The sequence below is a fragment of the Electrona antarctica genome (assembly GCF_951216825.1).
Source record: "Electrona antarctica genome assembly, chromosome: 16".
Lineage (NCBI taxonomy): Eukaryota > Metazoa > Chordata > Actinopteri > Myctophiformes > Myctophidae > Electrona > Electrona antarctica.
Genome location: NC_136797.1, coordinates 24,976,489 through 24,992,260, shown reverse-complemented (window position 1 = coordinate 24,992,260; position 15,772 = coordinate 24,976,489). Strand labels below are relative to the sequence as shown.

The 15,772-nt window shown below is 43.5% G+C and overlaps 2 protein-coding genes across 5 annotated transcripts in view; both read left to right on the top strand.

Moving 5' to 3' along the window:
• Positions 1-15,772, top strand: part of LOC306939671 (carboxyl-terminal PDZ ligand of neuronal nitric oxide synthase protein) — a 450,703-nt gene that overhangs the window by 113,334 nt on the left and 321,597 nt on the right. The window lies entirely within an intron of this gene.
• The window catches only part of garnl3 (GTPase activating Rap/RanGAP domain like 3), a 157,345-nt gene continuing 144,525 nt past the window's right edge, over positions 2,953-15,772 (top strand). For all 4 annotated transcript variants that reach the window (XM_079524321.1, XM_079524322.1, XM_079524323.1 and 1 more), the window contains exon 1: positions 2,953-3,553. In XM_079524321.1, coding sequence (XP_079380447.1) covers positions 3,444-3,553 — 110 coding nt within the window. In that variant the 5' untranslated portion in view covers positions 2,953-3,443. The remainder of the gene's footprint in view (positions 3,554-15,772) is intronic.

The following is a 15,772-nucleotide window of genomic DNA, read 5'->3' as shown; positions in this document are numbered from 1 at the left end:
ATGTATCCCCTGAGCAAGCAGTTGTATTAGCTGTATTAGCTCAATGGTGAAACTAAATCAGCACAGGAAACCGGGTTCAAATCTGGGGTAGAAGAGGAAAATGACATAGTTGGGGACATTACTTAAATTAATAAGTTACTCTACAAGTTACTCTACAAGCTCAGCCTATAGATCGGCTGGATTTTGCTATTTGTTGGTCGACAAAGCACTCTATATTAGAGTTTAAATTAAATCGGCAACTATAAATCCCTTATCGTCTGTAATTTTTAGGTTTTCTGAGCTCAATTGCACCCAAAAAAACCCTGAAAATGGATGCCTATAGTATTGTGCAGGCTGTGGGTGTCACTCACTTTGGAGAAATAGTTAGTCAGGTACAGTATGAGGGTATTGAGGGCATTGAGGGCCAAGCCCTTTTGACTACACTAGCAATCCCATTTATAATTGCTTCATAGATCCATCCCTGCTCTGTGCTGTTTGGTCAGAGTTATAAATAAAGAGTGTTTGAACAGCAAAGCTGTCAGCCAGTGGCTTATACTGTACCTTATTAAAGGGCTCTGCCACTTTTTATCTCCACCAGGCCAAAGGCATTGGGAGAGAGAGAGAGAGAGTGTGTGTGTGTGTGTGTGTGTGTGTGTGTGTGTGTGTGTGTGTGTGTGTGTCCGTCTGTCCGTCCGTCCGTCCATCCGTTACCAGCTAATCTCCGGCACCGTTGGCCCGAACCATGGCAAACTGTGAACACACACTCCCTGGTTGCCAGATCATGCCAACGACGAACCTCTGCCCCAAATATTCCACAATGGCATGTTATAGCGCCACCATGAGGCCGATTTTGGCAAAACACATTTCTGTAGATTACTCGTACACATTTTATCCATACATCACACAATTCAGTATACACTCTCTCCATAGTCATTTGATCAACACAGATCTGCACCATTTCCCATCTTCCATCGATTGGCTAAGATTGGCTTCCAAAGCTTACATGATTGGTCTGTTTCGAACAAAATGCCATAAATCAGTGTGCAATTTCTGTGAAATTATACACGCACATTTCCACTAGGCAATTCCTGTACCTATAACTGCATCGATCTGTGTACAACTTTGTATGCGCACTTATAGAGGCCATGGAAAAACATTTTCCCTGCATCCCTCCACATCTGCCGGTTATAGCGCCACCATGAGGCCGATTTCTGCAAAACACATTGTTTATATTAGTCGCACAGATTTCATCCAAATCTCACGCAAATCGGTACACATGATCTCTGTAGTCATGTGATCAAGATGAGTTGGATTTCTCAGATTCTACACTGATTGGCTAAGATTGCCTTCCAAAGTTTTCAGGAGTGGCCCACTTCGTACAAAATGCTGCACATGTCCTGCTTATCCAGAATTCTATCCTCAGAGATGCTATGAGTGATCTGGCTCTGTATTTCCTCAACAAAATGAAGAAGATTGTTGCAAAAACAACAACAAAATGATATTACTCCTAAACATTTTGCCAAACATCACACACACTCCTATCCTCTATAGTTGGTAATGTTGAGCCTCTGTACAATGGGTGTCAATGGGGAGCATATTTTTGAACGATCAATTCAAAAAGACAATAGAGCGTCACAGTCCCACCCGCCCCCGACGAGTGGCCCGGAAGAGAATTTCCAATTCATTTTCCCCATAGACGTCTCAGAAAGTAACCCATTTAGGCCTGACGTCGAAATAAATAAAAAGTCTTATATATATATTCAAAGAGTTGTGCCACATTTTCATGATTTTTCAAAAATAGCAGACCTACAAGCTCGTAGCGCGCCACCTATGAGCTTGTAGATCTGCTATTTTTCAATAGCTAAATAATGCTTAGTTAAAACACAAACGGGTTCCCGTCCAGAATTGTAAGCCTCGCAGGGTACAACACTTTTTTGTTGTTTTTCTTCCTTCTAATCATTTTGTTCAGCCCCCAAAAATTGTGTTTATTGTCAGAGTTGGCTTTGTCCGAGGCTTACAGGTCTTTAAATAAATACTTTATGAAACATCTATGGGAAAAATGTATGGGAAATTAGCTTCCGGGCCGCTCGTCGCCAGGAAAGGTGGCGGGACTGCGACGCTCTATGGAGCATTTATTTTAGATTTCTTGTCCACCTTTGGGGTTACATCATGGCAAGCGTAACTTAACTACGCAAGGCACACCTCTACCAAAGTGGTCCAGCCCTCTAATTAAAGGCGGCAGCTATAGGGTTCTCTCTTCATCACCTTGTAAACACACCAGCCTCTTCATCATCACGCTACCTGAGCATGTCCAACTTTAATTACACTTAACTTGAATACACTGCACTGAATACTGAGCAACAGAAACCACCCCAATAATCCTCCACCCATCTCACACGCACGCACGCACGCACGCACGCACGCACGCACGCGCACACACACACACACACACACACACACACACACACACACACACTAACCATTGATTTATGTCCACACAAAGGATATGCATACAAGGACACAAATATTATAGGTGCATTAAAGTTACATCTGCAAAGTCATGGCATGTGTTTTCATGATACAACAGGCATGTCACACAGTACTCTATGGGTATAAGTAACAGCGTCTCCGCCATATATGACGGCTGCCAATTATAGCTGAGACAGTCCACAATACTTTGCCAGCCTTTTTGCCTCCTTTTTGGGCATCCCAAGTTGTTGGAACCCTCTAACAACCAGGCTGTGCACACACACACACACACACACACACACACACACACACACACACACACACACACACACACACACACGAAGTCATCACCTCAGAGGAGTTGTGTGTGTGTGTGTGTGTGTGTGTGTGTGTGCGCGCGTGCATGTGCGTGTGTGTGTGGGATGGGAAGGGATCAACACTCAACAGTCTAGAGCAGTCGGGAGTCGGGACTCCTCCGAGGCAGGCGGACCCATAACCATAACATAGCACACAGTCTGGGATAGCAGCAGCAGCAGCAGCAACCCGCCGCTCAGCACCAACAACAGTAGGCTGCCGACGGCACAACGCAACGCCGTCAAAAATCAAAACGGAACGCCGTCAAAAAAACAACAACAACAACCCCCCCCCCAAAAAAAATGATGCACCACTAGTAGTAACCCCAGAACATCGTCTTCTTTCGTTGTCTCTCCCAGTGGAAACTCTGCGGTTCTTCTACTTTAAGGTCCTGCTCAACAAACTGACGCGACGCGTAAAAAGGGGGGGATTTTTCTGCTCTTTGTGGTCAGCTAGTCGTTCCTGTTCCCTTTCCTTTCGTTCCCGTTCCTCGCAGTCAAGGCAAGTCCATTACCCCCGGAACCCTCTGTCTAGTCTAGTCTACCCCGGGTTTGTTTTGGGGAAAGGATTTGGAAGAGCTGCGTTCTGCTACTATACTATTAAAGGGGATCTGCTCGACTGGACTATAGAGGCTGGCACCCATGAATTCGGATATCAATGTGTACCAGAGTCAGAGAGGCAGAGAGAAAGCGGGCATCATGCGGAAGAGAGCGTTGCTCCTTCGGAAAGGGTGCAGCTTCGAGATTACAAGGTAGGTGGATGGTTTGTCTATGATGGGACGGACAGACAGACAGACAGACAGACAGACATGGGGGCACAACCGACCCTACCAAACTGTACAGGACTGTGTTCTGCTAGTGCTATATTATGATCTGTTCTTCCTGCAATGATGGCCATTTGGCTTCGCGGTGGGGGATTTTGGAGCTGTGTGTGTGTATTTGGCATGCTCACCTGCATGCGCGCAGATGGTGCCCAAAAATCATAGAATGGTGTGTGCGTGTGTGTGTGTGTGTGCGCGCGCGCGCGGAGTCAAACAGTTATTGATCTTTTATCAATTTATATCCAGTCCATGCAATATCAGACAATTAATTATTAACCATATTATCTGTCCATCGATGTCATAATATCTTCCTCCTGTTATAGGTTTCTTTTTTCTAGATTTCTATACTATAACAGTTATAGTATAGAAATCTAGAAAAAAGAAACCTGTATAGAATCGTGATTTCTAGCTCCTTGGATGCAATCCAATTAGTGCAACACACACACACACACACACACACACACACACACACACACACACACACACACACACACACACACACATATATATATATATATATATATATATATATATATATATATATATATATAGCCTACACACACACACACTCTCTCTCTCTCTCTAAGTATACTGTATACAGCCATACTGTAATAGCCTGTATAGGGAGTGCAGTTACGCAGCATTGTGTGTGTGCAGCAGACAGTGCACTGGACACTGCAGGTTGGTGAAGCCGATCAATCATGCATCACCTGTCTTCTGTCCATCACCATTCAGAATCATCCCATATAGTGAGTGACATCCATACTGATCTGGGGGAGGTGCAGCCGGGCGGCGGGCTCATTCATGAAGGCATGCTCACAACGTGATGGAGGGATCAGTGTTGTTTTTGGCAGCAAATTTCTATTTTAGTTTTAGTCATAGTCTCTTGAATGGCTTTCATTTAGTTTTAGTCACATTTTAGTCACCTGGAATGTTTTAGTGTTAGTCTAGTTTTAGTCGACTAAATGTAATAAGATTTTAGTCGACTAAATCTACAGTTGATTTAGTCGACTAAAATGTATTTTGATGCTGTCGTAATGACTGTTTTTACACTTGCTGAAAATAGCCGATCTACAAGCTCACAACGCGTCGCGCTGCGACGCGTTGTGAGCTTGTAGATCTGCTATTTTCAGCATGCAACCAAGTGTAAAATGACTCATACTGGATCTCTTGTCCACTAGTCCCTTCCTAACATTTTAGTCTAGTTTTTATTTGTTGACGAAATTGTCAGTATATTTAGTCTTAGTTTTAGTCATCATAGGTTAGTTTTCATTTAGTTTCCATTTAGTTTTCGTCAGTGAAAAAAGGTAGTCGACGAACATTTTTCGTTTTAGTTTTAGTCGACGAAAACAACACTGGGAGGGATGGAGGCAGCTGGCTGCCCCAATGCTTAGTGCTCAAAACATCGTTAGGGCTGAGAGAGAAGCAGATTTAGGAACTCCCAGGACAGTGGTTCTCAAACTGGGGGTCCACCAGGGGACCCCCCAGGGGTCCTTGGGGGAGGGAGGGTTCCACGACGGGGTCCCTCAGAAAACATTGACAGTTTAACCTATTAACACCTCGAGGCCGACGTTACAAATGCCTTCGTCTCGTTTAAGATGGTTACAAAAAAACGTAGCTTGTATGTGTCTGCTATTTTTGAATAACCAAACGCTAAATTGGTACGGATGCTTTCCTGATTTTAATGGGTTAAACGTTCATTGCAGCCCGGGGGCAGTGTCTTGAGTGCACAGGGTTTGATGAGGGCCCAGGTATCTATAGGTCTTCTGATCCAGTCTTCTTCATGTATGGCTATCCAGGGTTTGATGAGGTCAGTGTCGTGATCTTCATATATGGAGACGGCCATATATGGAGGCGTGATGTCACGAGGCGTGACCATATATGGAGGCGTGATGTCACGAGGCGTGACCATATATGGAGGCGTGATGTCACGAGGCGTGATCATATATGGAGGCGTGATGTCACGAGGCGTGACCATATATGGAGGCGTGATGTCACGAAGCGTGACCATATATGGAGGCGTGACCAACCAACCGACCAACTGATGGGAGATGCAGGTTTTCAGAGCAACCCATAGCAACATATTATTACTTGCGCAAGCAGAGCGTGCAAGTACTAGTTTCGCCTGACGATGCGTATGCACCGTCCCAGCAAATTACGTAATGACTACTTGTGCCTGATACGGCAGTGGTGCCAGACTACATACATGTATACATAGGAGCATTACCTAGTCTAATCCTCCCGACACGAAAACATATCGTCATTACGTCACCATCGAAAACCAATTACACTCTGGCATTGGGACCTTTAATCCACATCTTTATTATGTCATCATTGAGAGCTAGTCATCATTGAGAGCTAGCATATGACGCCAGTTATACCCTGGCGTCATATGCTGTGACGGTGCATACGCATCAAAAGTAACCACAGTATACGACTAATCAACTTACAAATTACATATACATATACATAGAGGCATTTCCTGTAATCCACCCGACATTGATCGAGATATACGTCACCATCGAAGGCATTGGGTCCTTTAATCCACATCTTTATTACGTCATCATTGAGAGCTAGTCATCATTGAGAGCTAGCTATACCAGTTATACCCTGACGTCATATGCTGGGACGGTGCATACGCATCAAAAGTAACCACAGTATACCGCTAATCAACTTACAAATTACATATACACATAGAGGCATTTCCTTTAATCCACCCGGCACTGATCGAGATATACGTCACCATCGAAGGCATTGGGTCCTTTAATCCACATCTTTATTACGATATACTTCATAATACTTTACGTGCAAAAAGTAGGTACGTAGCAAATAGCTAAACCTAATAATTCAATATTTCAATCGTTCTTTCAAAGAGAAGCTGAGATTTGACAGTTTGTAGCGGTCGACAGTACTTGCGCGCTCTGCTTGCGCACTAGTAGGCCATTTATGGCCTACTTGTGTGCAACAAGCAAGTAGGCACTCGACAGAGTGCAGTTCTAGTTATTATTATTATTTAGTGGTGAAAGCACATCAGTCACCTGCAGCATTATTGTCTCATATCTCACATTTGACACATATTAGGCTAGCAGTTTTTTCACGCCGGGAGGAAACTATGACAAAGTTATAGAAACTGTAAATGTATCAGCAACTGTATGTTGAAATGTGCTGACCAGCAGCATCTACTGGAAATGCACAGTCGGGTCTTGGGTGTTAATTAACCTCATACATCTCCATACTTCAACTTTTTAAGTGTTATTCTTTTTCTTCTTTCTTTTTGAGTGGTGCAAACCACTCCAATAACCAGCTTTGTCTGTATCTATGTGTCTATGTGTCTATGTATGTGTGTACCTGTACGTGGGGCCACGTACAGGTGAGCATGGTTGCTATGGTTAGTGTGTGACGTAGTGTGTGAACAGTTGCACCACTCAGTTCACACGGGGTGTGATTTTTTTGAGGTGTAGACGAGCAAATCGTGATGATGTATGTCTGATGATAAGAGCTGTCAATTCCGCTAAATATGACGTAAAATTAAACATCAAAACATTAAACGCCGTTGACATTGAAGGGGAAACATTACATGTAATTTATATAATATAAATATATTGAATGTTTTTTTTTAAACATTCTATCATGTTTAAATGATGAATGAACATAAATTGATGTACGATAACTACAGCGCCCCTCATTTCACACGCGGGTGTGATTTTTTTTCTTTCTTTTAGCCCCTCCTATATACAGCCTTTTGTCATAAGTCGTGTCACATTTGCCATTGACAATGAAAGGAGAATTTGTGTCTGAGGAAATCAGCTTTTTGTGCCAACACAAACATTAAATGCCATTAACAATGAAAGGAGAATTTACGTCATATCATATCATCGACATGTTACGTCATGATGATGTACGATGATAGCGCCTCTCACTTCACACAGGTGTGATTTTTGAGGGGCGCTAGCCCCTCCTACATACACAGCTTTTGTCCCCACACGTCTCAATATTTGCCACTGACAAGGAAAGGAGAAATTAGGTCAAATGTCCGCCAAATATGACGTCAATTTAACCAACCAATCTCACAGCCCGCTTTCCACGCCCACTTCCGGTAAATAGTGGTGTCATTTAACATTAGCATTTACACGTTTTTTTCTCTGGAGAATCTAAGTACATTTTCTAATGTAAAAATGTGACAGACCAATATTATTATGAAGCAAACAAGATGGTAAATCAGCTCGAACAGATAGAACAAACCTTACCTTGAGAAAACAAAAGTTGTAGACTTCTTAAATTACCTCTGTTAACATGTAGCGTCTATGGAGTGACGTCACGCTATCACCACTAACCCCGAAAGGGGGGCGTATTAAGGGGGCGGGGAAATTCTGTGAGATAGGCTTATTCAGTTGTTCATGAGATGATGTATGATGATGATGTATGTATAATGATAAGAGCGCACCTCACTTCACACGGGTGTGATTGTTTTTATCATACTACAGTGACACACAAAAAGATAGCAGAAATACAGCTTGTATAGATCTGCAATTTGTGCTATTTTTGAAAACGTTTTCATATAAAGGGCGAGTGAAAGTGTGTCTGTGGGTTTTATAAATACGTTGTTTTTTTTCCTCCATTTCCCGGAAAAAGTAACGTTTTTGGACACACAATGAAGACTTACGCCCGACTGCGACGATAATATTCCGATCTAGTCTGCTATGGCTATGATCTAATGAGCAGAATAGCAGGTGGACAAGCTCACAATGCACACATTGTGAGCTTGCACAGATAGATAGTCTACTTTCGCTACTCTTGTGCGATGCCGGTGTGTGGTATGGGGAAGTAGCAGGGCATTGATTTACGGAAAACCAAACTTAACCCTTTTAGGCCTGACGTCGAAACCTACACGCAAATCTACAAGCTCAGGATTAGCCTGCAGGATGCAGGCTAATTTGCATCACTGAATGTTTGTGTTTTACAAATATGAAAGATATGAAGCTTTCTGCCGTACAGCGGCGATGATATGTAAGAAGTTATGGAGCGTGAGAGGATTTAACCCATTTAGGCCTGACGTCGAAATTTAAAAAAATGTCTTCTAAATCCTGACAGTTTTCTGAAATACCTCAATACAATTATCTGTATTTGGCCGTTGACTCCCATCTGAAAATGTGTTGTTCCAGGAACCCCCCAGAAGCAAAGATTTGAGTTAAAAACGTTCGCTCTGAAAGAATATATTATATATTCAAAGATTTGTGCCACATTTTCACGTTTTTTTCAAAAATAGCAGATCTACAAGCTCGTAGCGCGCCACTCGGTGGCGCGCTATGAGCTTGTAGATCTGCTATTTTTCAATAGCTAAAGCATAACATAATGCTAACACCAAAAGGGGTTCCCGCCCAAAATGGATTAATAGAGCGTGAGAGGATTTAAATGATCAAACTCAAATGTGAAGGCACAGCTCTCCTCTCGCCACCCCCACCCACAGGCACCTTGAATGAATGGATACCGTTTCTGTATAATGTATTGTGTTGTTAGAGACGACACCCTCCCACTCTGGACACCTGCTGCTGCGGCTTTCACTGTACATGTCATGACAACTGTAACTCTAACTCCAATTAGCTCCCGAGGAACAAACAGTTAATTATCACAGTAAAAGGACACTATCTGACATGACTACTGCGTGCGTGCGTGCGTGCGTGCGTGCGTGCGTGCGTGTGTGTGCGTGCGTCTTAGCAAACACACAGCAGGGAGCAGAGTAGCTCAGAGTCTCTGAGGGGGGGGGGGGGGGGGGGGTCGTCGAATCCCAGGCGTTACATAAACACACACCCATGGGAGGCTGGGAGCCATACGACTAACACACACACACACACACACACACCCATGAGACACACACACGCACGCACACACACACACCACTCGCCCTCACAGGGACTAATTATCTGATATTAAGTATGACGTAAACTAGCTGTCCTCCCCCAACATTCAACACTTCCTAAAAATAATACAAAGCATTTCTTTGGAATATGACAAGCAAGGTGGGCGGCGATGATGGCCGACTGGTTAAGGCGCTTATACCACACATTTAGCCGGGGAGACATGTACACACCATCAGTGTTGTGTTGGGCAGCAAACTTCTATTTTAGTTTAGTCATACTGTATGTCACATGTTTAGTCTTTGGAATGCAACTTCATATTTTTAGTCACCTGGAATGTTTAACCCATTATGCCTGACCTCAACATTTAAAAAAATTCTTCTAAATCCTCCAGTTTTCTGAAATAAATATTTTCACGATTTTTCAAAAATAGCAGGCCTACAAGCTCAAGCAACGAGCTTGTAGATCTGCTATTTTTCAATAGCTAAAGCATAACACAATGCTAACACCAAAAGTGTCAGTCTATTTTTTGTTGACTAAATATCATAAGATTTTAGTCGACTAAATCTACAGTTTTTTTCCGACTAAATTGTATTTTCAACATGCAACCAAGTGTAAAATGACTTGTGTCTTTACTGGATCTCTTGTCCACTAGTCCCTTGCAAACATTTTAGTCTCGTTTATATTCCTTGACAAAATTGTCAATATAGGCCTGGCTAATAGTCTTAGTTTTAGCCATCATAGCTTAGTTTTCATGTAGTTTGCATTTAGTTTTCGTCAGTGAAAAAAGGTAGTCGACGAATATTTTTCGTCATAGTATTAGTCGACGAAATCAACACTGTTGACCATTTTCGGCTTTCTTATCGAGCGAAGGGAACCGTGGTCATGTTGTAGTGACTGGTTTGTACTAGTCATCAGGCCAGAACCACCAAACCGGAACCAGTATTTACCCCAAAATAATTCCCTGCATCATCATTTTAGGGCCTACCCAATAAAAGCCTTGATTCGTCGTCGTTTATCTTATAGGAATATTATGTTTGTATTATTGTATATCCATCTTCTATTCTAACCCGTAGCAACTGGCGAGACTAAACTAGTACTAGTACTAGTACTGGCACTAGTATTAGCACTAGTACTAGTACTAGTACTAGTACTAGTACTAGTGCTAATACTCAGCATTTACATGGGGGATTGGGGGAACCAAAACAAAGCGGCACCGAAAAACTGGAACCCTTCAACTGGAACCACCATGGTTTTTTTTCTTTGTTCATGTCCGTGACATAGACCGGATCACACGGAACACATTTTGGAACACACAGACCAGGCTTTCCTTTTCGGTGGTGGAAAGTCTGGTTGACGCGAGGTTAACCACACGGTCACAGGCGGTGTCACTCCCCGACTCTCTCCCCATCCGTTCCCTGTCTCTCTCCACAGTTACCGTCAAACGTAAAGGCTGAAAAGCCGCCCCAAAAATAGTAAGACAAGCAACTCATAGTCGTATAGGCCCAACACAAAAAGGTTAGCATTAGGGCTTGTCAGTTAACTGAAAATATCATTTTAGTTTATCAATAGCTGTTTTAATCTTGCTCATGTACATTCATCGATTTAACAGAGAAACAGTTTTTCAAATTATAAAAAAATTAGATATATATGCACAAATCGACACAAACAATTTTTTTTTAAAATTATCAACAAATGTCATTAGTCTGATTACCCACTTAACCCTGTACTATACTAACAACATGTAGTGATGTGAGTCATGGGACACGTGGAGCTTGTAGATCTGCTATTTTTGTGTGGTGCAGCCACTCCATTACAGAGCTTTGTTCGTCCCTGGCTGGCTGTGTCCGAGCACGAAAATAGCGTTTGGTTGGTTTGCACAACCAAGTGTCACTGTTGCGCAGCCTAACACACACATATTAACGAAGTTCCGGGGACCCCCCGGCCCCCAGGGACCCCTACACGGAGTTGCACCACTCACTTCTTGTGATTTCTTTTTAATAAATAAGAAATGAAATAATCGAGGCAAAAGTTTGAGATGACATTGACATTGATTTGAAGTCATATCGCCAGGCCCTAGTCAGCATTACAGTCATGTGGCTGAATCAATCAGCAGAGCCCAATCAAAAATAATTGCCAGCCATAATGCATTTAGTGCAGAACGTGTGCCACTACATTTTTCTAATGGAGTGGATTAAAGGCTGTACAGAAGAGAATGGATCATTGTTTTACACTGTCAGAGTGTAAAACGAGTCCTCTATAGCACTGGTTCTCAAAGTGGGTTCCGGGGACCCCCAGGGGTCCTTGAGGGAGCTCCAGTGGGTCCCCAGCTAAATTATGAAATTAAAAAACAAATCATGTCACTGGTTGGCAGGTTTCTGAACTGCCCACAGCCCTCCTATGAGACACAGACTGACTGAGTAGAAAATAGAGGTTGTATTGTATCATCATGACCATTAGTGAAGCCCAGTGAAGACCAATTCTATGAAGATAGGTTGAAAATGGTAAATGGTGCATTTATATAGCGCCTTTATCCAAGGCGCTTTACCTATAGATTGTGCATTGCATTCACCCATTCACGCACACATTCACACGCCGATGGCGGCGGAAACCATGCAAGGCACCAACTAGCACATCAGGAGCAATTAGGGGTTCAGTGTCTTGCTCAAGGACACTGAACTCTGGGGGAGCCCGGGTTCGAACTGGCAACTGGCAACCTTACGGTTATACCATCCGGCCACTCTACCCCTGAGCCACTTGAAAAGTGGTGAAGTGGTCCTTTAACCACTGTGTGTGTGTTGTAGCCTATACAACTCATCAAATCTTTGCTTCTGTCCCTGGCACAAAATATTTTGTGACGGGGGTCCGCCGGTCCGCAACATACTGTATCAATTTGGGGATCCTTGACATGAACATGTTTTGAGATCCACAGGCGTCAGGCCTTAGTGTGTTAAAGATTTGTAAAAATACGGCTGAAGTGGCGGAGGGGAGTGGTCAGAGACCCTGTGTGATTTGTGTGATGATAGGCTAATGGAAACCGATGTCACGTCATTCAACCTGACGGATGGTTTGAGCACTCGATCATGAGACGCTGGCAAAATGACCAGGCAAGGGAAATAGAGCGTTCTAACTCACACACACACACACACACACACACACACACACACACACACACACACACACACACACACGTTTGGGCGTGAATTAATCTCCACAACGCAAAATCAGACACATTTCCGCAGTTGGAATATAATTTCTTTTTTTTATCCATTAAAACATTTTAGATTTCAGCTAAAAAAAGCATTATTTTATGCTTTGGCTATTCCAAAATAGCAGGTAATACAAGCTGATATTGCATCACGTCGTGCTATGAGCTTGTAGATCTGCTATTTCTTGAAAAATCGTGACAATTTGTGCAAGTCTTTGAATATACCAGGTATATACTGTATACATTTTTTAAAGTGTTGTTGTTTTTTTAAACAAAATCTCAAATATCTTTGCTTCTGGCTGGGTGAATATTTTCAGATGGGGGTCGGCGGCCATATCATTATGGAGGTCCTTGACATGGAAAGGTTTGAGCGCCACTGATATACAAAAAACTGTAAGACATTTTGTAGAATTGGCCTGAGGTCTTAACGAGTTAACCCATTTAGGCCTGACGTCGAAATAATAAAAAAAAGTCTTCTGAAAGAATATATATTCAAAGATTTGTGCCGCATTTTCACGATTTTTCAAAAATAGCAGACCTACAAGCTCGTAGCGTGCCACTCGGTGGCACGCTACGAGCTTGTAGATCTGCTATTTTTCAATAGCTAAAGTATAACATAAAGCAACACCAAAACGCCCAGAATGAGTTACTGAACACATGAGCCTAGTGAGAATTCAAGGTCAAGATCACATCACGCCGTATCTCATCAGAGCGATATGTTCTGCCTCTGTGTTTGCTGAACCAGCAATCCCTCCAGTGCTTCTCAATGTTGATTCATTTCAAGGTCCTATACCCCCCTTAACTCTGACTGAATGTCAGTAGTGCTGTCGCCTCACAGCTAGAAGGTCCTGGGTTCGATTCCCGCTGGGGACGCTGTGGGCGTGTTCTCTCTTCCGCGCGGCATCAGTGCCCATACCCGAGGCGGGGTTGGCGAAAGGGCCTTTCTGTGTGGAGTTTGCATGTTCTCCCCGTGTCCCCTAGGGTAGGTATACCCTCACAAAAAACATGCAATAATCCTGGTCTCTATAAACTACCTCCCCCTGGCCAGCCGGGGCGCCTGATGGAGGGGAAAGGAACTGGTCGGAATAAAGTCTCCCCTGTCAGGTGAAAAGAAGCAGTTTGGACTCCTCATGCGTAGAAGGAAGCATGAGGTCTGTCCACTGCCCCCCTCAGGTTGGCAGAGGAAGTGTAGTGCCCAGGATTACATTAGATAATTGACACTGGGTGGAAAAAAATGGGTTACAAAATTGTGGGATATATATATATATATATAAAAAGAAGAAAAAAACTCTGACTGAGTGTCTACATGTACAATATGGAACCAAATGGTATGGAACCATTTGGTTCCATTTTGTACACTCTCAGAGTTACAGACCTGTAAAGGTCCATTTGGAACCCATTCAAGGAACCCTGTGCAGGGTCCCTGTACCCCCAGTTTAAAGTCGTAGTGCAATGGCTTTTTCTATCATTTTATTTAGAAGTTTCAGTCTAAAACGGAAGCCTGTGTGTTTCTGAACCAATCGGAGCAGATCGCATCCCTTCGGACTATGGGACGTAGCTCCACCACGTCCGTGACCTTAGGCTGCAGAGTGTTTACATCAGCTTTTTTTTCAATTGTCAATGTTAAATCTTTGGGGGGGGGGGGGGGGGGGGGGGGGTGTAACCAGTGGCGTATCCAGGAATTATGTTTTGGGCAGGCAAGATGCTGTGTTAATTGTCGTCTCCCTGCGCAATCGTAGCACTAAAGGTTTTCAAAGAGATATACCTGCCAGACGAGTAGGATACAAAGGCTGAAAGGCTTGCATTTACATTCCAATGGGTGATTGAGGGTCGCGCTCTACCGCGACGGCCAATCAACTGTACACTAATAGTTCTCTGGTCTTGTTTTTGTCCTATTTTTTTTCTCATTTCTGGCCAGGCCAGAAATGGATTTGGACAGGCATCGGATGCCTGCCCTCGCCTTATTGTAGATACGCCTCTGGGAATAACAGTTGAGTTGAATTGTTCAACTCATTCAGTATTTACTGCCCCCTATCCCCCTGCCGTTTTTCCTCGCAATTGTTGTCGATATGTCATTTCCCAGTTCCCCCCCCCCCGCCACACGTGTGTGTTTCCCATCAGTGCTAAACCCTACATGTGTGGGAGGGTGTAGACGAGCACACACTGTATCTCCTCTATAGTGCACATGCTTTGCAGTCACCAGCTGCTTCTCTTCAAATGGTAAATGGTGCATTTATATAGCGCCTTTATCCAAGGCGCTTTACATAGATTGTGCATTACATTCACCCATTCAAACACACATTCATACACCGATTGTGGCGGAAGCCATGCAAGGTACCAACCAGCACATCAGGAGCAATTTGGGGTTCAGTGTCTTGCCCAAGGACACTTCGACATGTAGCCAGGAGGAGCCGGGATTCGAACCGCCGACCCATGGATCATTGGACGACCTGCTCTACCTCTTGAGCCACAGTCGCCACAGTCGCCACAGTCGCCCTGTCGCCACAGTCGCGCCTTCACCTGACAGTGAGGAGATTCACCGGGACGATTTCACCCATTCAGGACGGGAATAACCCCCTTTGGTGTTTTAACTTAAGCATCGTGTTATACTTTAGCTGTTGAAAAATAGCAGATCTACAAGCTCATAGCGCGGCACCGAGTGCCGCGCTACGAGCTTGTCAATCTGCTATTTTTGACAAATCGTGAAAATGTGGCGCAAATCTTTGAATATTATATTCTTTCAGAGCGAACGTTTTTAACTCAAATCTTTGCTTCCGTGGAAAAACATATATTTTCAGATGGGGGTCCGCGGCCAAATCAAACTATGATTCACTCAATGTCTGTCTGAATGAATGAATGTCTGAAACACGGCCGCTGCTCCTCACTGCCTGCACCAATCGCTCTCACTTTTCACACAGGCATTGACCATAATATTATGGAGGTCTTAACGAAGCCCCTTTTTCCCATTTAACACATTATAAATTAATAATTGCATTATTAGTGAATTAAAATTTCCACATCTACTTACATGGGAAAACGCAACGCAATCTCACACCTCCGCCCCCCTAGCGAGACCTGCATCACAGG